The 22,446-nt window shown below is 39.4% G+C and overlaps 2 protein-coding genes across 2 annotated transcripts; both read left to right on the forward strand.

Moving 5' to 3' along the window:
* The first annotated feature begins 1,597 nt into the window (after positions 1 to 1,597).
* LOC117398566 (membrane-anchored junction protein) lies at positions 1,598 to 11,644 on the forward strand. Its single transcript, XM_059012149.1, has 11 exons — positions 1,598 to 1,661; positions 2,838 to 2,953; positions 3,958 to 4,003; positions 4,995 to 5,070; positions 5,381 to 5,512; positions 6,310 to 6,338; positions 6,941 to 7,053; positions 8,468 to 8,528; positions 9,335 to 9,404; positions 10,411 to 10,576; positions 11,233 to 11,644. The coding sequence occupies exons 2-11, from the start codon at positions 2,853 to 2,855 to the stop codon at positions 11,276 to 11,278; spliced, it is 840 nt and encodes a 279-aa protein (XP_058868132.1). The 5' UTR covers positions 1,598 to 1,661; positions 2,838 to 2,852; the 3' UTR covers positions 11,279 to 11,644.
* A 1,292-nt stretch (positions 11,645 to 12,936) lies between these two features.
* On the forward strand, positions 12,937 to 22,389 carry LOC117398567 (glycoprotein hormone alpha-2). Its single transcript, XM_059011964.1, has 5 exons — positions 12,937 to 12,954; positions 17,178 to 17,231; positions 19,841 to 19,949; positions 21,195 to 21,379; positions 22,281 to 22,389. The coding sequence occupies exons 1-5, from the start codon at positions 12,937 to 12,939 to the stop codon at positions 22,380 to 22,382; spliced, it is 468 nt and encodes a 155-aa protein (XP_058867947.1). The 3' UTR covers positions 22,383 to 22,389.
* The last annotated feature ends 57 nt before the right edge of the window (positions 22,390 to 22,446 follow it).

The raw sequence follows: 22,446 nt of genomic DNA on the forward strand, positions 1-22,446 counted from the left end.
ATATATAAAAATAAATAAAAAAACTAACAATAACTTGAAGCTACTTTTTCTTATAAAACTTATAGCTATGGTAGCTTTGCAGTTTTCCCAATGTTGCAATTTTTTTTAAAATATGCTTTACAATGCTTCCCTGTGCTTTACCACACCTCTCTCTGCTTTACCATACCTCTCTGTGCTTTACCAGACCTCTCTGTGCTTTACAATGCTTCCCTATACTTTACCAGACCTCTCTGAGCTTTACAATGCTTCCCTATACTTTACCAGACCTCTCTGAGCTTTACAATGCTTCCCTATGCTTTACCAGACCTCTCTGTGCTTTACAATGCTTCCCTATGCTTTACCAGACCTCTCTGAGCTTTACAATGCTTCCCTGTGCTTTACCAGACCTCTCTGAGTTTTACAATGCTTCCCTGTGCTTTACCAGACCTCTCTGTGCTTTACAATGCTTCCCTATGCTTTACCACACCTCTCTGTGCTTTACAATGCTTCCCTGTGCTTTACCAGACCTCTCTGTGCTTCACAATGCTTCCCTATGCTTTACCAGACCTCTCTGTGCTTTACAATGCTTCCCTATGCTTTACCAGACCTCTCTGTGCTTTACAATGCTTCCCTATGCTTTACCATACCATTTTTTTTAAAAAACAGTCCTTAACAAAAAACACATTCATCAAAACAATATGTTTAGCCTCATGTTTTGGGGGGGGTGAGGGGACGGGACAAATTTGTTATTAATAAAATGAATATTGCTAGAAATGTAATCCATTTTATATAAAGGGTAGTTACAAGAATGGTTATATTAGGAGGCGTTTGTTTTATAATGATGTCATGTTGTATTTAGTTACAGATACACTGTAAATGCACATCCATATGTACACACACAGACATGCATAATGTTGAGTAATCCATTCCATTCCTATAAAGGTCCATTAAGACATCTAATAGGCTTCCTGGCTGCTTATTGCTCTCTGGTTACGTTGTATAACATAACTGTGACGTATTAATAGAATACTAATGTATAGTTTTGGTACATTTTTACACAAAATGTAAATCAAGTAGAAAAGTATTTCTTCACAAAACCATGTATTAAAAAGTGAAACTTGTGCACTGGGGGGGGGGGGGGGGGGGGGGGTTCAAATTACGTGCAAAATAAAATGTTTTATTTTTTGCATAATTGTGTTGAACTTTGTCGCTTTCATTATGAAATACAATGTGATAATGTGTATATAAATGTGTTGTGGTTATCGCCCCCTGCTGGTGTCTCAATATATGACACTTGGATTTACAGAACTTTCAATAGAGTCGAAGTGCTCGGAATTACTCCCCCGCCCCCACGTGAAAATTTAAGGTGGAATTGTTAAATGGACGTGTCTGTTAAGTAAGCAACAACACACGAGAAGCTAAACCATTGACTTTACGTACTCTTAGTTTTAACTGCATGGCAAATGGCATGTTAGCAGCTAATCAGAATGTAAGGACATGCATATAATGATATATCAGTAGCAGGATCTTCATCAATAGACCTGTCTTGCACACCCCCAAGCAGTTGGCTAGTGCTGTATTTAATTAGCTTATGCAGAACTTACTAAAGGCCCTAAGAGCACACACAAATTATTTCAGTTCTGTGGAGCTTTCATCTGTAGATAGAGGCTGCATCCTACAAGGTGAATATTTCAAAATGTTTTCTTTTATAAAAAAAAAAAAAGTAGACATTCTAAATGAAGGTTATTAAAATGCGAAGTGTACAGTGTGTAAATTATAAGACCAAATATTTCAATAAGATCCAATGTGTGATAGTATACAAATGTGAATATTTCAATTCCATTGCTATTAAAATGTAAGTCGCCCTGGATAACGGCGTCTGCTAAGAAATAAATTATATATATTATATATCAACGTGCAATACCACCTTAACACTTGTTACAGAACTTTGGAGAAGCGCTCGAGCGGAGCGCGCCTTTTTTTTTTAAATCCTTTTCCGAAGACGACGTTTCGGCAACTGGACACCTCAAAAGTATTTTTTTAAAATATATATATTTTATTTCGTGTAAGTAAACGCGGCTGTTTCTGTGTAAGGAATACAGAAAAACAAAAATACGTGTGTCTAAATTTGAAAGATAACTGTCTTCGTTTACACACGTTTAGGTTTACATTGGGCCTAGTACTTTTTGGGGATTCGGATAAATAATAATAATAATACATAATTTTTTTTTTACATGTTGGAAATAAAATTAAAATCACAAATCACACGGTCATATTAATTAGGGTTGTGAGGACAATTAAACAAGTACGATATTATAATTTTGTTTTATAACGGACCTATTAATATAAACGATGAATGTGCATTAACCCTTAAAGTGCCACTGTGCTAATTATTTGTGGACATTTATATATATATATATATATATATATATATATATATATATATATATATATATATATATATATATATATATATATTTTTTTTTTTTTAAGTACCGGTGTTATCTGAATTTTCTGTTTCTGTTATGATAAACTTGCTCACGTTTTGTTAAACGCGGTAAGTCGAAATGTAATGCATCCAGTTACATCAATACAGCCTGTGCCCCGATTTATTTTAAAATAAAAATGAATTTGATACAAATTGGTTATACGAAGTAAAAGCTACCTTCCTCAGAACTGAATCTGTTTAAATTTCGCAGGGACATTTATTACAATAATGTAATATTCATGCTTTCCACATAGTTCATTTATTTATTTATTTTTAGTTTTACATTGTCGTTATTTGTAACCGTTCTCTGAGATTTTCACGGCACTTTATAAAACCGCAAACTAGATAAACTTCTTTTTTTTTCTTGCAGAAACTTGTTCAGAAAATGCCAGTTAACACATTCCGCTACCCGCTCCCAGAAACCAGATTCTTTCACGCCGACGACTGTGTTTATAAGTTTAGAATAAGATACGGAAACAACGCAAGGTAAATCAAATATATTTTATTTTTCCAACACAATTGTTAAGATGTACTTCAAAAACATTATCACCCCGGCATTACTGTCCTCATTTGAAGGACCGTCTGCTTTGTCATTTTGCGGATCATTTATTTTTTAAAAACTTAGCATCAATCTACTACCACCTGTTAATTAAAACTAATAATAATAATAATAATAATAATAATAATAATAATAATAATAATAATAATAATACATCTCTTTAACTATATATTGTTATCATAAACTCACTCTTAATTTTGTTAACGTCAAAAGTGTAATCAAATTGCAGAAATACAGTTTGTGTTCTGATTTTTGTTCAAAGACAAATTTATTTGGTTCTTTGGTTGTAGCCCTTATGGAACAAACATATTTATATGGTAGAAAAGTGTGATCCTTATATTTTTCATATATATAAATTGGCCCCTTTTTTTATATATTTAAAATTAATTTATATATATTAGTCTGTAATCGATATATTTATTTTATATGGATTACAGCCTAATGAAAATATATTATGCACCATACATTTTCAACATTATTATTATTTATTTCTTAGCAGATGCCCTTCTCCAGGGTGACTTACAATTGTTACAAGATATCACATTATTTTTACATACAATTACCCATTTATACAGTTGGGTTTTTACTGGAGCAATCGAGGTAAAGTACCTTGCTCAAGGGTACAGCAGCAGTGTCCCCCCCACCTGGGATTGAACCCACGACCCTCCGGTCAAGAGTCCAGAGCCCCTAACCACTACTCCACACTGCTGCCCCTACAACATATCAAATAAATATGGATTACAGACTTAAAATATATTTATCATATATGCCATATATTTTAAATATATAAAATAGGGGCCAATTTCTATATATGAAAAATATAAGGGTCATACTTTTCTACCATATATTAAAAATATGTGTTTTTTTCCATAAGGGAGTGGGCTAAGTTACTGCTTCTGTTCCTTCTGTTATTTTATCTTTTCAATTCTAGAGCGGAGGATTTTAGAAATGAGGAGGGCATCACACAAGAGTTAGAGGTAATGTTCAATTATTATTATTATTATTATTATTATTATTATTATTATTATTATTATTATTATTATTATTAAATTCTTAGCAGATAGCACACAGACATGCGTCACAGAACTCCAGACTCATGCTGCCCAATAAAATATATCTAACAAACTCAACAGGGATGGGAATCAGACTCCTATTGCACAGCAGTGTGATCCATTCCAGGTTTTACTGCTACCAGCTTGATCAACCACCATTGTGTCTAGCTAACAAGCTCAGGTGTGTCTGATTATTAAACTCCTAGTGAAACCAGGACTGGATCACACTGCTGTGCAACGGGAGTCTTATTCCCATCCCTCGATATTACTGGTACACAGCCTCTGAACCAACCCCCAAGTCTCCCTGCCTGGTTTGAGGTTTGCTGTATCAAACCCCCAAGTCTCCCTGCCTGGTTTGAGGTTCGCTGTATCAAACCCCCAAGTCTCCCTGCCTGGTTTGAGGTTCGCTGTATCAAACCCCCAAGTCTCCCTGCCTGGTTTGAGGTTCGCTGTATCAAACCCCCAAGTCTCCCTGCCTGGTTTGAGGTTCGCTGTATCAAACCCCCAAGTCTCCCTGCCTGGTTTGAGGTTCGCTGTATCAAACCCCCAAGTCTCCCTGCCTGGTTTGAGGTTCGCTGTATCAAACCCCCAAGTCTCCCTGCCTGGTGTGTCACGCAGTGGCCTGAAACCTGGTCTCCTGAAAACCAGTTACAAGCCACAAAGTGTCTGCGTGTTCCCTCAGCTTAAGACCTTTTATAATAATAATAATAATAATAATAATAATAATAATAATAATAATAATAATAATAATGATAAACAGCTGCAAGTGTAGTATGATGCAGATTAGGTATTAGGTAGATTTCTTCTTTTCACACGACACACACAGCAATTCCAGTAATGCCCTTTCAACAGGCAGCAACAGTTCTAAACTTGTCTTTTTTTTTTTCCTGTATGTTCTTTTTTTTTTTTTTTACAGGATGCTGTTCGTGTTGTTCTTGCCAATCTGGAGAGTGTGCAGCCCTTCGCCACGAAGCATTTCAATATCTTTCCATGTATCCTTCACTTATAATTAATTCTCTTTACCTTTACATATAGCATTAGAGAGAGAGAGCGAGAGGGAGGGGGGAGAGAGGGGAGAGAGAGGGAGGAGAGAGAGAGAGAGAGATGGAGAGAAGGAGAGAGAGAGAGAGGGGGAGAGGGAGAGAGAGAGAGAGCTTGATCAGCCCCCAGTGTGTCTAGGTAACAAGCTCAGGTGTGTCTTATCAAACTCGCAGCAAAACCAGGAACGGATCAAAACTGCTACGGAAAGTTGTTTTCGAAATCTGCCAGCGATCCAGAAAGTGTCCTTCACAATGCTGTCAGATAAGAGCAAGTGGGAGAGAGTGTCGGAGCTGAGATTCAAACAGGGCAGCTCCTCTCTCTCCGCGCACCCTGACGTCTGCACCCTGTACCTGGAGCTCAATTCAGGGCAACAGCAGGGGCAGGCTGGGGCAGGTAGGGTTAACCCCCGCACTGCCAGCTAACAACTGCTTTGAGTTTTAGCTTGTGGTGTTTCTTTCATTCTTTTTATTTTTTACGTCAGTATAGCTGTCCTTTGCAATTTAAGGTTTTATTATTTATTAATATGCAAACACAGTACTACATTAGCAGTATTTATTATTATTATTATTATTATTATTATTATTATTATTATTATTATTATTATTATTATTATTATTATTAGTTTATCTAGCAGACGCCTTTATCCCAGGCGACTCACACAGGTGTTACAGGGCAGTGCAGGGTTACAATGCAAGCTTCATATTTAAACACAGTGTAGTTTACACTGAGTAAGTGTGAATTATACTACTACAGTACAAGATGAACTAGGAGGCAACATGTTAGGATCACAGCGAGTTGTATCCACAGTGACATGTTAGCAGTGCGATAGTGCAAGGATAGCGCATCAGCTGAGGATCAAGTCATAGAGGGCTCATTAAATCCACAATATTTTTTTTTTTTATCATTAGAGGAGAAGACGGGACTCTGTGTGTGTGTGTGCATGTGTGTGTGCATGCATGTGTGTGTGTGTGCGTTCGTGTGTTTAAATTGGCACAAAAATGCAGACTCTGTAGCTTGACTCTTTCCTCTCGCCAGTTTTGAGAGCCCTGCTTCAAAGCACGTTTAGCAAGTTAATTAAAATAAGCGTTTTTTTTTTTTTGTTTTAATATTGATTATAATGTAGTGGGATGGTTGTTTTAAAGTGATTACGGTGCTAACGTGTAACATTGTTTTTATTTTTATTTTCCCAGCTAAACGAACACTGTCCACGTGCACACCTGTAAGTATTACATGAACTAGGAGGAAATTAATGTGTAGAAAAGATTGAAATACATACCGCTCTCACAAATCAAGATTAAAAGGTTTTAGACGACCATTTTATACAAAATGTTTGTCGTTCTTCTCTTTGTATTTCTCGACTAATAGTCACGTTTTATTTTATTTAATTCATTTTACTAGAACTTTTTCATTTTCACGTTTTGTAATTGTTTTAATTCATATTATGGTCATTTTCAGGGATGGAAATAAGACTCCTATTGCACGGCAGTTTCACCCTGTCCAGGTTTTACTACAAGCTTCATTAGCTGTAGTGTATAGGTAATAACAAGCTTGGGCATGTCTTATTAAAACCAGGAACGGATCAAACTGCGATTCAGTGGGAGTCTTATTTCCATCCCTGATTTTTGTTTTTGTTGACTTGTAAAGCGCTTTGAGATACTGTTGTATAAAACACGCTGTAAAAAAAACAAATAAGTTACTTACTAGTAGCACTCTGTGTTATTTAATGTTTTATTGATATCTTGTAAATTGACCAATCACATAACTTCTTAAATCAGCGTGTATATAACAGGCCGTGTGATGTCACAATACTTCTTTTTGAAGGTCAGAGCAGATGGAGGAAGATCTCAGGAGGATGACATCACAGTAAGGCCACCGAAGCGCAGTAAGCAAAATCTGCCACCAGGGGGCTCTGGACTCCGGTCTGAAAAAGTCATGTCAGTGGTTTCAAATAAATCCTTATTTAAAATTCCCTTCTGTAAAATGTTGATGCTTACTGACAACAGGGTGCCCAGCTCATATACAGGGATTTCCTTTTCAGTCAAATCTTAAGGTTGAAAAATAAGATAGATTTAGGACGAAGTGTGGAGTAGTGGTTAGGGCTCAGGGCTCTGGACTCTTGACTGGAAGGTTGTGGGTTCAATCCCAGGTGGGCGATACTGCTGCTGTACCCTTGAGCAAGGTACTTTACCTAGATTGCTCCAGTAAAAACCCAACTGTATAAATGGGTAATTGTATGTAAAAGATAAGGGATAAGGGCGTCTGCTAAGAAATAAATAATAATAATTTATTTATGTATGTATTTGACAGGGACAACGTACAATTTTTTTTAACATGTATGTCATAAAATGTACTACACCCAGATTTAGCTAGGGGCTCATTTTATATTGGCAGTCCCTGGGCATACACAAAAGCAGAAAATAATACAAATGAAGTAACATTTTAAAGAAGCAGTGTGATGGACACAGGTGAAAACAATCTTCACACAGGGAGTGGCGAGGGTACGGAACGGGCTTATCTAGTCACGCTGTCGAGGCTGAATCCCTGGGATCCTTTAAGACCCGGCTTGACAAAGTTCTGAGATCATCGGCTGCTCGGAACCGGACGAGCTCTGATGGGTCCAATGTCCTCCTCTCGTTCAGAAATGTTCTTCTGAAACCTGCTGAAGAACTTTACTCTAACATATTGAATTACACACACCGCTTTGTAGTCCCCCCCCCCCCCCCCCCCATATACTTAAATAAAAAACTGACCAAAATTAACGTTTCGTAATCTAACATGAAATATACCTACTACTATTATTACTACTACTACTAGGAGGCTGTGTGGTCCAGTGGTTAAAGAAAAGGGCTTGTAACCAGGAGGTCCCCGGTTCGAATCCCACCTCAGCCACTGGCTCATTGTGTGACCCTGAGCAAGTCACTTCACCTCCTTGTGCTCCGTCTTTCGGGTGAGACGTAATTGTAAGTGACTCTGCAGCTGATGCATAGTTCACACACCCTAGCCTCTGTAAGTCGCCTTGGATAAAGGCGTCTGCTAAATAAACTAATAATAATAATTATTATTATGGCGAGATCATTTTGTAGTTTCTTTGATTACACAAGGTTACATAAAAAATCTAAATTATGTTCATTTTTTTTTTTTTTTTAAGCATGTCTCAATCCTAAAAATTCTAGGTAATGCAAAAACTTTTGGCAGTAGCTGTATGTTCTGTTATCTTAAAGAGTGTTTGAATAATGATCAAACTTGCCTGTTGTCGTTATGTATACATACATATTATGTGTTACGCAAACGCTGCACAATGGATTTGCAGTGTTACTAATGAAAAGCAACCTTTCTCTTTGACCACAGGAGTGAAAGTGATTTGAGCAACGCTGCCGATGAAGCAGATGAGCCAGGGACAGGCCTTGCGGTGAGACGGACACAGTAACGTGAATTGTTCTGCCCTGGATTCAGAACAAACACCCTGTTCATTGCGGCGCACGCACAGACAGTCGTGTTTAAAAGATTAGCGAAATGAAATGTAAAAAATGAACCATTCTCAATTTTTTTTTTTATTAAGACACGATTCTCCTTGCAGTTCCTCGGGAGCAACGGTTACTCAATCGCTTTGTTACTTGTTTTTTGCTAACAGAAATGGAAAAAAAAAAGCTATATAAAAGATATAGAATAACTGTGAGGTATTCGTTTTTGATAAGTTAACCTTACAGTAAAAATAAGGTGTATCATGCATTTTTTTTTACACAGAGGGTTATAAATGCATGGAATAGCCTACCAGCTGAAGCAGTAGGGTCTAAAACACTGGGAGCATTTTAAAAATGTTTTTTAATTAGTCCCCTCCCCCCTCCCCAGTAGGGGAGAATGGTGTGCTAACAAGGGATGAGCCCTTCTAAACCGGGGCTTCTCAAACCCCGGTCCTGGGGTCCCCCTCTGCTGTGCCTGCTGGTTTTCATTCCAACTGAGCTCTCAATTACTTAACTAAACCCTTATTTGAACTTTGTTTAATTAGACCTATTTACTTGTTTTCAGCTCATAAAACAGTTGCGGATTTCAAGTTAGCTGTAACATTTTAAATCTGGAGCATCATTTTCCTGGAGCAATTCAAAAAGGTCCTAATTAAGCAAATTATTAGTTCAATTAAGGGTTCGGTTAAGTGTCTGAAATGGTTGTTTTCATTAATTACTTGATGATTTATTTGTATTTTTTTTTTTTTTACAGAATCCTCAACATGCATGCCCAGGCTGTCCTGTCCAAAGATACGCGGCGCTCAAAACAGCTGTCTCCCGCCGTATGTAATGTAGTTATTAAAAGATGTTCTGTGCTAGCGGGCAGTTACTGTTACAGTAATGGCTTTGAAACTGCATAAAATAACGTAGCAGGATTTAAAAGCATCTTTGCAAACTCCAAACCTGATTGAGGAACAGCGTGCTAATTGGGTTTGCATATTTAATATCAGTTGGGTTAGGGTTAGATCGCACATGGACTTCTAGATTGTTGTTAAGAAAGTGTCATTATTTTTTAGAATCGCGATGTATTGCAAAGCTCTGAAACTGAATACTGTCTGTGAGAATTGATCTAAATAAACGGTCAGTGGACATGTACAGTAATGATGAGCCTACTATAAGTACTAAATAAACACTTACATCTGATCTGTTAAGCGCAGATACACATATCCCTGATCTTCAACACAAAGACACAATATTATTAATTAGTCATTATTATTATTATTTATTTCTTAGCAGACGCCCTTATCCAGTGCAACTTACAATTGTTACAAGATATCACATTATATATTATACAGATATCATATTATTTTTTACATACAATTACCCATTTATACAGTTGGGTTTTTACTGGAGCAATCTAGGTAAAGTACCTTGCTCAAGGGTACAGCAGCAGTGTCCCCCCACCTGGGATTGAACCCACGACCCTCCGGTCAAGAGTCCAGAGCCCTAACCACTACTCCACACTGCTGCCCCAATCATTCAGTGGACGCTTTTATCCACAGCAACTTACAGAGACTAGGAGGGTGAACTGCTTCATCAACAACTGCTGCTGCTGCTGCTGCTGCTGAGTCTCTTCCAATAGGAGCTCGTTTGTTTTACGTCTCATCCGAAGGACGGAGCACAAGGAGGTTCAGTGACTTGCTCAGGGTCACACGCACACACACAGACACACACGCACACGCACACACACACACACACAGGGAGTCAACGGCTGAGCCCTCTAGTTAACTCCCTGGACCGGCACGCCTCCCCAGACGCTTTCTTTCCTTCTGTCTCTTTTCTTTCCAGACGAATCTTTGACTCAAAGCGGCCCAAACCAGCGCAGCGAAGAAACGGAAGATGGGGAGGAAGTGGAAGCCGGAGAGGATATGACGTCAGAAGGAATGGAAGCCAGAGATATGACGTCAGAAGAGGCGGAAACAAAAGCTGGGGGCATCTTAAGCCGTTTGGCCAGGTGGGGAAAGGCCCCCCCCCCCCCGTTTCATTTTTAGTTAGGGATGTTAACGACAGCTTCAATTTCAGCAAGCAGTTGGGAGTGTCAAAATGTTTTAAATGTCATCCCGTCCCCCCCCCCCCCCCAAAATACAGTTTTTAATAGAAACTGACCTCATCAGATCTTTTTGGGGTTTAGCAGAAACGACACAGGAGGTAATGACAGGTAGGAAAATAGATTTAACAGAATAAAAGACGGTTTGTTAATCCGCGTTCACAGCGCTGCTTGGAGCCGGCACAAAACCTATATTCACATGTGTACCCTCTCTAAATAGTAGGTAGCGGGGGTTCCGAAATATACAGCACGACGCGTCCCCACGTGTTGCTACAGCTGTTTAAATAACGCACCTGTCTTTTTTCTTTTCATTGTTAACATCCTGACAGCTTTTTACACTTATAAAACTTTTAAAGTCTGTTTCTAGTTTAAAATGTCCGCTCTAGTGCACTGGGGTTTGAAATCCTGTCCTCTAAATCAATGGTTCTCAAACCCTGGTCCTGGGGACCCCCTGTCCTGCTGGTGTTTGTTCCAAACGAGCTCTCAATTACTTATAAAAGGCGCTATATAAATAAATGATTGATTGATTGATTGATTGATTTTATTTGTTTATTTTCTTTCAGCTCTCTGTTTCCATTTTGGCTCTTTTTTGGGAGCAGGAAGCCTTAGTGACCTGAGAGAGCAGACAGTCATTCAGCTGTGATCCCCACAATCCGCCGTAGAGATGCTGCTGGGCTGAACTACTCCAAGCAACATTTCTCTAGGAAGTCACGTTGCATTGTGAAGAAGAGACTGAAAACACAACAGATAAGAAGCTATACTTGCCTTATAATAATAATAATAATTACATTGTTTGGGTTTTAATGACAGTTTGGTCATATTTAAAAAAAAAAAAAAAAGTAAAGAAAGAACGAAATTGTAATATCGGCTCTAAAACTGTTTCATGTAAAAATGTTACAAGATTGGATTTAGATTGCGAACCTGCTGAAGACATGCTGTCGAAACGCGTTGTTTTTTCTTTTCGTTTGCTTTTAATGGAATAAACTTATTAGAACTTTTTAAAATATAAAGTCACAGTGGTCCTGTCCTGTTTTTTTTTTGAGAGTGCCGTCTGTCTTGGTCGACTTCACTTGAAAACTGGAAGAAGCAATCGTGAGTCCACATAGACTACTTTCTCTTATATATATATATATATATATATATATATATATATATATATATATATATATATATATATGCTGGACATGTTGCATGGCATTTAGTGGCAAGCAGGATTCAAGACAGGAATCCGGTGCTCCTGAACACACACACACACACACACACACACACACATTGAGATCCACACACTGAGATACATACACACACACACACACACACATTGAGATCCACACACTGAGATACACACACACACACACACACACACACATTGAGATCCACACACTGAGATACATACACACACACACACACACTGACACACTCACACTGACACACACACACACACACACACACACACATTGAGATCCACACACTGAGATACATACACACACACACACACACTGACACACTCACACTGACACACACTGACACACACTGACACACTCACACTGACACACACACACACACATTGAGATGCACACACTGAGATACATACACACACACACACACACTCACACACTCACACTGACACACACTGACACACTCACACTGACACACACACACACACATTGAGATCCACACACTGAAATACATACACACACACACGCACTGACACACACACACTGACACACACACACACACACACACTGACACACTCACACTGACACACTCACACATTGAGATCCACACACTGAGATACATACACACACACACACACTGACACACTCACACTGACACACACACACATTGAGATCCACACACTGAGATACATACACACACACACACACTGACACACTCACACTGACACACACACACACACACACATTGAGATCCACACACTGAGATACATACACACTCACACACATTGAGATACTCACACTGACACACACACACTCACACGGACACACTCAATGTGGGTTCTAGGGTTGTATACATAATATGACTGGTCTGTGGTTTGGAAGATTCCTTTATGAATGTTTCTGAAAATAAAACGCAACCATTTCTTTACTGAGCCTTGTGTCGGGAGGCGTACATTTTTCTAGTTAGGAAAAAAAAAATAATAATAAAAATTGAGCATGTTTTATTTGGACAGCAAACCCTCTTCTAAAACTAACACAAATAACAGTAATATTTTACTTGTATTCAGCTGTAGGGCACGTTGCTACGGCGTTATGTTTGGAGATTTCTATGTGAGGTTGCAGCCTCGTTAGATATTTCAAACTGAACATGAAGCTACTTTGTGGTTTGGAACTTGGTTTCAGGAGACTAGGTTTCAGGCCGCTGCGCGGCACACCAGGGTGAGACTTTGGTGGTGATACAGCGACCTCAAACTAGGTCTCCCGGTGGTCTCCTGGAACCAGGTTTCAAGCTTCCTAAAAAAGTGGCTTCGTGTTCCCTCAGCTTACGATCTGACACGCGAGATGGGCGAAGCGTACAAAACATAACTGACCTGGCTGCAGCTGCACAGGAAGAGCGACGGAACATCCCACAGCAGTCTATCCAGAGGCTGGATTGACAGCTCAAACAATATCGAGTACGAACAAGCATGGGGAAACATCACCCCACCCATCTCTTGTATTTATTACCTAGCCTCTCGGCTTAGCCCTGGGTTTGGAGAACAAAAGGCCTACAAAAGGGGAGCCTAATCCCCACTCTATTGAACTAGAAGGCAGGGCTTAGATACCTCTGGAACAGTCGGATGATGTCATCCGTCCTTTAAAATAAAGTGTAGGATATCCATTGCCTGCTCTAGGGTTGCTAAGAGCCCCGCGTCGTCTTGAGAGCTATTTATAGATCCGCACCTGTAACCCTCACCAGCTCATCTGAAAACGACCAGGGGTCACAAATGGAGATTAGATAAAGGGGCATTCAGAACAGAAAATAGGAGGCGCTTTTTTTTTACACAGAGAATTGTGAGGGTCTGGAACCAACTCTGCAGTAATGTTGTTGAAGCTGACACCCTGGGATCCTTCAAGAAGCTGCTTGATGAGATTCTGGCATCAATCAGCTACTAACAACCAAACGAGTAAGATGGGCCGAAAAGGGCCTCCTCTCGTTTGAAAACTTTCTTATGTTCTTATGTTCTTATGTTACGCGCTACCATGCCCACTTTATTAGGGAATGGACCTAGTGTCGGGTTGGAGTGGTTCAGTGGGATTGTAACCCGTTCTGTCATTCATATTTCTGAGTGTCTCAGTGCGGCACCAGCTGTCTCTCTAGGCTTCTCTAGGGCTATCTATTCAGAGATACCAGGGTGTTTAGTAAGTAAGGGGACTGAGTGAGGAGAAATGGGCAATACAAAGCGCCAGCCCTAGTCTTGCTGTAAATCATTTATGCACAGTCGCGTTGTGATGCATCATCAAAGAAAGATACAGATACAACCGTCAAGCTTTTGCCAAACTCAGTCAAGCAGACCAACGTTTCATCTGGAAGGCTGCTAAACCTTCCTCTGCTTGACAGTAGCTTCTCGGACTTCCATCGCCTTGCCGGTGTTAAAATCCGTCTGTCGGATTTGCAACTGAGCAATCTAAAGATGAACCATGACCTCCGTCTCCAGGAATGCGGTTAAATAAAAAGGGTGCAAAAATCGAGGCAGCATGAGAACGAATCGTCCCGTCCATTAGCTTAATTCCGTTCGGCTCTTTAAAGAGGGAACGGATTTTCACGGATGAGAACTGTTCTCTTTGTATTCAATAGCAGAGCGAGTTTATGACTAACACCAGACCTTTTGCTCACCTTGTGCCAGTAACCTGAATCTCAAATCCAGGTTGTCTGTTAGGGATTTAACTTGCCGTGGGCATGTTATTTTTCCATGGGCTAGATATTCTTAATTAAGATAAAAAGTTAGGAGTGTTTTTTATAATGGGGTTCATCCAACACCAGCTGCATTCGGCTGTTCCAAGGTTTCAAACACGAATGGGAGAATGATTTTAATCAATATTAAATTGATTAAAGCTTAGTGGATATTAAATCATATAACCTTCAGTTATTATGCTATAATGCAGATACATTAAGACCATATTGCTTGCCACTGTGACCAAATGTTTTGCATCACCTAGAATTTTAGGATTGAGACACAATTTAATTAAAAAAACAACAATAATAATAATTTAGATCTTTTATTTAGCATCATGTAATCAAAGAAAATACAAAAGTCTAACGGAAGCCATAATAGCAGTACAGTAGTATTTCATGTTAAATTTTGTCACATTTTTTCATGTTTGTCAGTTTTTCGTTAAGTATCTGGGAAAACTACAAAGCGGTATGTAATTCAATATGTTAACGAGGTAACATTATTCAGCAGCTTTCATTGGACTCTATGAAGCTGAGGGAGTTCATTCTATATAGAGGGGGTGGAATTCAATATGTTAACAAGGGAACATTATTCAGCAGCTTTCATTGGACTCTATGAAGCTGAGGGAGTTCATTCTATATAGAGGGGGTGGAATTCAATATGTTAACGAGGTAACATTATTCAGCAGCTTTCATGGACTCTGTGAAGCTGAGGGAGTTCATTCTATATAGAGGGGGTGTAATTCAATATGTTAACAAGGGAACATTATTCAGCAGCTTTCATTGGACTCTATGAAGCTGAGGGAGTTCATTCTATATAGAGGGGGTGGAATTCAATATGTTAACAAGGGAACATTATTCAGCAGCTTTCATTGGACTCTATGAAGCTGAGGGAGTTCATTCTATATAGAGGGGGTGGAATTCAATATGTTAACAAGGGAACATTATTCAGCAGCTTTCATTGGACTCTATGAAGCTGAGGGAGTTCATTCTATATAGAGGGTGTGGAATTCAATATGTTAACGAGGTAACATTATTCAGCAGCTTTCATTGGACTCTGTGAAGCTGAATTAGTTAATTCTGTAGGGGAATGCAAAGCTTTTTGGCCATGGCTGTAGCTATGTTTCCAAAATGTCCTCGTCTCCAATGAAGCCCTCTTTCTCTTAATCTTGTCTGAAATTACATCAGAGGTTCCTGCCGTGACTCATTCCGAAGCATGATGTCATTTTTTTTTTTTTTTATTTCTTTATTAAAGTTTGGAAAAGCAGTAATCCCACAATGCAGTCACTTGTAACTTTGATGCACTTCAGCGCACATCCAGCTAATGCAATTAGCAAGTTAAAAAAAATCAAATCAAATAGAAGTGACAAGTGGCCCCTCCCTGTTTCTGATTATCATGCAGGATTAAACACACACACACTGTAAAACACAGGGAGGTCTGGTAAAGCATAGGGAAGCATTGTAAAGCACAGAGAAGCATTGTAAAGTATAGGGAAGCATTATAAAGCACAGAGAGGTCTGGTAAAGCATAGGGAAGCATTGTAAAGCACAGAGAGGTCTGGTAAAGCATAGGGAAGCATTGTAAAGCACAGAGAGGTCTGGTAAAGTATAGGGAAGCATTGTAAAGCACAGAGAGGTCTGGTAAAGCATAGGGAAGCATTGTAAAGCACAGAGATGTCTGGTAAAGTATAGGGAAGCATTGTAAAGCACAGGGAGGTCTGGTGAAGTATAGGGAAGCATTGTAAAGCACAGAGAGGTGTGGTAAAGCATAGGGAAGCATTGTAAAGCACAGAGAGGTCTGGTAAAGTATAGGGAAGCATTGTAAAGCACAGAGAGGTATGGCGAAGCATATTAAAAAAACACAGCAAACCATGATAAACCCTGCTAAATGCATAGCACAACTATGCAAAAACCGCTAGAGTACAGTGCAAAATTATAGTGGTAAACTTTTATTTGATCACAGACACTTGCCTTATTTAAAAACACGGTAAACTGCAGTAAACGCATAGTTATAACCATGGGGGCATGATCATGTAGAGATTCATTGTGTCCAGAACGTTTTTAAAAGGTCGGGTGCTGTGTGTATCTCTTAAGTTTCATCCTAAGGCTACAAGAAACTAAGTTACGCAGACAAACGTGCGAAACCACCGGAGAAGGCACTGGCTGAAAACACGATGGTCCACTTCGCTTTACAGACAAACGGGATAAAAACGTTAGCTAGTGTATAGTGTGCCGTACACTGACGCTAGCCCAAAACGTTTGTCTGCTTGACTAATAGTTTTAACCTGGCATGAAGTTACAACCCTTACCTGTCAGACAAAAACAACAGTACCCTGTCAGTTCTGATCGGAGTCACGGATGATGAAATTTATTCCAGGGAGGTATTTTTTTTTATATATAATAAAAGAGACGATTGATTTGAGGTGGGGGCCCGTGGCTGTCCTGTTTCTAGAAGGTGGATTTGGGCAGAGATTTAGCCGGATTTGAAAGCTGAGAGGTTTGTTTGGGAGAGAGGCGTGTCCAGGTGTTGATGTGGGATTTTTTAAAAAAAAAATTTTGCCCTACAAATAGCACCCGGACTCTGTGTGTCTGAAACGAGCGAGCCCAGCTGTAACTGCAGAGCACCCCTGAGCCGAACAGAACCGACCCGAACGGAACCGAGCCTCCCGCACAGGTAACTTATTCACAAGTCCGGCAACACATTTTATAACAGATACATTTTTTTTTGGTCATTTTTTTAATTTATTTTTTCTAATTGGATAGTTCTTTTAAAAAATAAAAAAAAATTCATAAAAATATTTTTAATAAGAGTATTTGTATTTATTTTTGTGTAAATATACAGTGAAATCAATCACATCCAGTTTATATATATATATATATGGTTATTTTTTTTTTTATTATTTTCTTAATTTGAATAGTTAATTTTAATAACTCATTCACATAAAATAATATTTGTATAACCTTTTTGTTTGTTTGTCTGGCAAATTTTGAGTCGTTCATATAAAAATATATTTTTATAAAATTTTATTTTTTGTAAATAGTGAAGTCAAATGCATGGGACAGCGTTTAGATATTTAGATAGTTTTTCATACTTCATACACAGTAATATTGACAAGCAATCAGATTACATTTGACAAACTAATTACAGTAATATTGTAATACTTAGAAATAATCAGATTAGTTTTTTTTTTTTAGAGAAACTTCTAAAAAATACTATCATGCTGACAAGTAATCAAATTGCTTTTCGTTAAACGCGTGTATAATGTTCGCAGTGTGAGGTGGCGTTTTTTCCCTTTATTTACATTATTATTATTATTTGTTTATTTAGCAGACGCCTTTATCCAAGGTGACTTACAGAGACTAGGGTGTGTGAACTATGCATCAGCTGCAGAGTCACTTACAACTACGTCTCACCCGAAAGACGGAGCACAAGGAGGTGAAGTGACTTGCTCAGGGTCACACAATGAGTCAGTGGCTGAGGTGGGATTTGAACCGGGGACCTCCTGGTTACAAGCCCTTTTCTTTAACCACTGGACCACACAGCCTCCTCCTTATGAATTAATTTGAAAATCGTGTTGAGCGCACTGCTTCAGCTTTGAATACAAAATAGCAACAAAAAAAAAAAAACGTTTAGCAAATTCTGACCGGGTTGTAAAACCAGGACAGTCACGGTTTTTCCCGGGACGTTTGGTAAACCCAAGCAAGGTGCCTTCAGCGGATCGTGCTGATGTACACAGCGCTTCTGTAAAGACCGCGGTTTACCGGTATTTTAAATACCTTTGCAAAAAAAGTCTGAGGCGGCGAAACAAGCCAACATATAACCGATGCACTGTGAAAAAAAAAAAACACCCACTGTGCATCTATCACAGCCCCGTATTTCCAAACAAAACAACGATTCTGATTCGTGTTAGGGTTTGGCGCGCTTGGCTGTCCGGATTAAATTCTGCGGTTGGGAATCCGGACACCCAAAATACATTCAACGCTTCGCCGCTCGGCGCCCAAGCGCAATGATTTATTTATAGCGATGCGCTCCAGGGCAGTGTTAAGTGAATACACGGCGCGGAGACAGAAAGGTTTCTATAGCCTTCGGCTCGATCGCGTTACTAGATCGCTGTGTTCCTCGTGTTTTTATAAGAGGTGCATTGCAGCCTAGTTGATAATAAAAAAAAAAAAATAATAATAACAAAGACTTTCAGTCAGTCACCCAAAGCCCTGTGATCTGCATGAATTAATGTTAGCATGAAGGTAGCTCCACTTCAATATAGGCTAATAATAATAATAATAATAATAATAATAATAATAATAATAATAATAATAATAATAATAATAGTCCACTGATTTTAAAAAGAAATGTTTTGTTTTGAAAGGCGCTGGTAGAATTGTTTCAGCGGAAACGGAATTGACAACTTCGACTCGATGGGACATAATTAACAAATAAATATAGAAATAAATAAATATGGTGGTCTAGGGGCTATTATTATTATTATTATTATTATTATTATTATTATTATTATTATTATTATTATTATTATTATTATTTGTAAACAGCTTTACAGCTGCTGCTTTTGTTGTTATATTTTTGTACCGCAGGTCTTTCCCACAAGTTAGTAAAGTAACGAATGGATAATAATAGCAATTATAGAGTGGAAATACAGCGCAAACCCGTGGCTACTGAATATTATATTAGATGCCATTTACCTCATGAATGTAGCACAGTCCACCCTGGTTTGCCATGTTACCAGACCTCTCTGTGCTTTACAATGCTTCCCTATGCTTTACCAGACCTCTCTGTGCTTTACAATGCTTCCCTATGCTTTACCAGACCTCTCTGTGCTTTACAATGCTTCCCTATGCTTTACCAGACCTCTCTGTGCTTTACAATGCTTCCCTATGCTTTACCAGACCTCTCTGTGCTTTACAATGCTTCCCTATGCTTTACCAGACCTCTCTGTGCTTTACAATGCTTCCCTATGCTTTACCAGACCTCTCTGTGCTTTACAATGCTTCCCTGTGCTTTACCAGACCTCTCTGTGCTTTACAATGCTTCCCTATGCTTTACCAGACCTCTCTGTGCTTTACAATGCTTCCCTATGCTTTACCAGACCTCTCTGTGCTTTACAATGCTTCCCTATGCTTTACCAGACCTCTCTGTGCTTTACAATGCTTCCCTATGCTTTCCCAAACCTCTGCTTTACTTCAGGGGTGTTCAAAGCTAGTTACACATGTACCTGTTGAACCCAGGCTCTCGATTGACTTTGTGCCCGCGTCCGATTCTGCTCCCAGGTCACCATGCTGTCAGCCCGCACTCTGATCGCTGGGGTGTTCCTCTTCATAATCATGATATCAGGGAGCTGGAACCACAACGCCCTGGGCCCAGGATGTCACCTCCACTGTACGTGAGCTTCAAATGATTATTATTATTATTATTATTATTATTATTATTATTATTATTATTATTATTATTTATGTATTTGGCAGACTCCTGCTTTATCCCAGGCGACTCACACAGGTGTTACAGGGCAGTGCAGGGTTACAATGCAAGCTTCATATTTAAACACAGTGTAGTTTACAGCAAGTGCAAATAATAACACTACTAGAATCCAATATGAACTAGGATGCTGTGTATAATAATAACACTACTAGAATCCAATATGAACTAGGATGCTGTGTATAATAATAACACTACTAGAATCCAATATGAACTAGGATGCTATGTATAATAATAACACTACTAGAATCCAATATGAACTAGGATGCTATGTATAATAATAACACTACTAGAATCCAATATGAACTAGGATGCTGTGTATAATAATAACACTACCAGAATACAATATGAACTAGGATGCTATGTATAATAATAACACTACTAGAATCCAATATGAACTAGGATGCTCTGTATAATAATAACACTACTAGAATCCAATATGAACTAGGATGCTGTGTATAATAATAACACTACTAGAATCCAATATGAACTAGGATGCTCTGTATAATAATAACACTACTAGAATCCAATATGAACTAGGATGCTCTGTATAATAATAACACTACTAGAATCCAATATGAACTAGGATGCTGTGTATAATAATAACACTACTAGAATCCAATATGAACTAGGATGCTATGTATAATAATAACACTACTAGAATACAATATGAACTAGGATGCTATGTATAATAATAACACTACTAGAATCCAATATGAACTAGGATGCTGTGTATAATAATAACACTACTAGAATCCAATATGAACTAGGATGCTCTGTATAATAATAACACTACTAGAATCCAATATGAACTAGGATGCTGTGTATAATAATAACACTACTAGAATCCAATATGAACTAGGATGCTCTGTATAATAATAACACTACTAGAATCCAATATGAACTAGGATGCTGTGTATAATAATAACACTACTAGAATCCAATATGAACTAGGATGCTGTGTATAATAATAACACTACTAGAATACAATATGAACCAGGAGGCAACAAGTTAGGATCACAGAGTGTTGTATCTACAGTGACATGTTAGCAGTGCAATAGTGTTACAATGACAGCATGTGTTCTGCTGTAGTCTGAAGGGACATTTTTCTCATTCCACTAATCCGTCGTTCCCCCCCCCCTCCCCCAGCCTTCAACGTGACGATAAGGAGTGACCGGCGTGGGACTTGTCGTGGAACGCACGTGGCCCAGGCCTGCGTGGGGTTCTGCGAATCCAGCGCCTTCCCCTCCAAGTATTCAGTCCTGCTGGCCAGCAACTTCCAACACAACATCACCTCCGTGTCCCAGTGCTGCACCATCAGCAAGATGCAGAAGGTGAGGAGAGTCTGGATCCGGCTTCACGGTTACCAGTCGTTTGAAACCTGCGCGTGAACGGGTAGCGTCTCTGGGAAGCCCGGTTACCAGCAGGAGAGACTCAGAAACAGAGAGCTGTGGTTTTAAGCTCTGATGCACACTTTTATTTAAAAAAAGGAGGCTGTGTGGTCCAGTGGTTAAAGAAAAGGGCTTGTAACCAGGAGGTCCCCGGTTCAAATCCCGGCTCACTCCCTGACTCACTGTGTGTGACCCTGAGTAAGTCACTTAACCTCCTTGTGCTCCGTCTTTCGGGTGAGACGTAGTTGTAAGTGACTCTGCAGCTGATGCATAGTTCACACACCCTAGTCTCTGTGAGTCGCCTTGGATAAAGGCGTCTGCTAAATAAACAAATCATAAAATTTTTTAAAAAAAACCCTGTCACGATGTGATAGCCGAGAGCACAGCCTGCTACTCCCAGCTCTTTGCCCATCTACCTCCAACAAAAGGGGTCTGTCCCTTTCTACATAGCAGGGATGGAAGTACCGGTAACCCGGTCCCTGCCAAGTTTAAATTCAAAATAATACATCTCGCTTACAGCCTGACAAAACACTACCTACAGGCAAGGCTTCCACGCTGTCACACTTTCACATGAGGTTCGTACTCTTTGAGGGCTTTTAAGTTCTTCTGCTGAGTCGCTTCCAATAGGAGCTCGTTTGTTTTACGTCTCATCCGAAGGACGGAGCACAAGGAGGTGAAGTGAGTTGCTCAGGGTCTCACACACACACACACAGGGAGTCAGCGGCTGAGCTGGGATTTGAACCTCCTGGTATCAAGACCCCCTTTTCTTTAACCGCTGGATCCCCGAGCCACGTCTCTTGTCATGTTTAATGGTTTTGTTTTGCTGTTTCTCTCTTCTCTGTAGATTAAGGTCCGTCTGCACTGTGAAGGGGCGAGGCGAGAGGAGATCGAGATCTACACTGCAGAGGCCTGTCAGTGTGACATGTGCAGACTGTCCCGCTACTGACATGGAGGGAGGGAGGGGGAGAGGGGGAGGGAGAAGGAGGGGGAGGTGGGGAGAGAGGGAGGTG

This window comes from Acipenser ruthenus, chromosome 43 (genome assembly GCF_902713425.1).
Source record: "Acipenser ruthenus chromosome 43, fAciRut3.2 maternal haplotype, whole genome shotgun sequence".
NCBI classification, from domain to species: domain Eukaryota; kingdom Metazoa; phylum Chordata; class Actinopteri; order Acipenseriformes; family Acipenseridae; genus Acipenser; species Acipenser ruthenus.

What these genes read in the sequence shown, in the direction of transcription:
- LOC117398566 (XM_059012149.1), top strand. Translation starts at nt 2,853, where the DNA reads ATGCCAGTTAACACATTCCGCTACCCGCTCCCAGAAACCAGATTCTTT. An exon ending in GCATTTCAATATCTTTCCAT is followed by an intron (nt 5,071 to 5,380) that starts GTATCCTTCACT and finishes CAATGCTGTCAG; the next exon opens with ATAAGAGCAAGTGGGAGAGA. An exon ending in AGCCAGGGACAGGCCTTGCG is followed by an intron (nt 8,529 to 9,334) that starts GTGAGACGGACA and finishes TTTTTTTTACAG; the next exon opens with AATCCTCAACATGCATGCCC.
- LOC117398567 (XM_059011964.1), top strand. An exon ending in GAACCGAGCCTCCCGCACAG is followed by an intron (nt 17,232 to 19,840) that starts GTAACTTATTCA and finishes TTCTGCTCCCAG; the next exon opens with GTCACCATGCTGTCAGCCCG. An exon ending in CCATCAGCAAGATGCAGAAG is followed by an intron (nt 21,380 to 22,280) that starts GTGAGGAGAGTC and finishes TCTTCTCTGTAG; the next exon opens with ATTAAGGTCCGTCTGCACTG.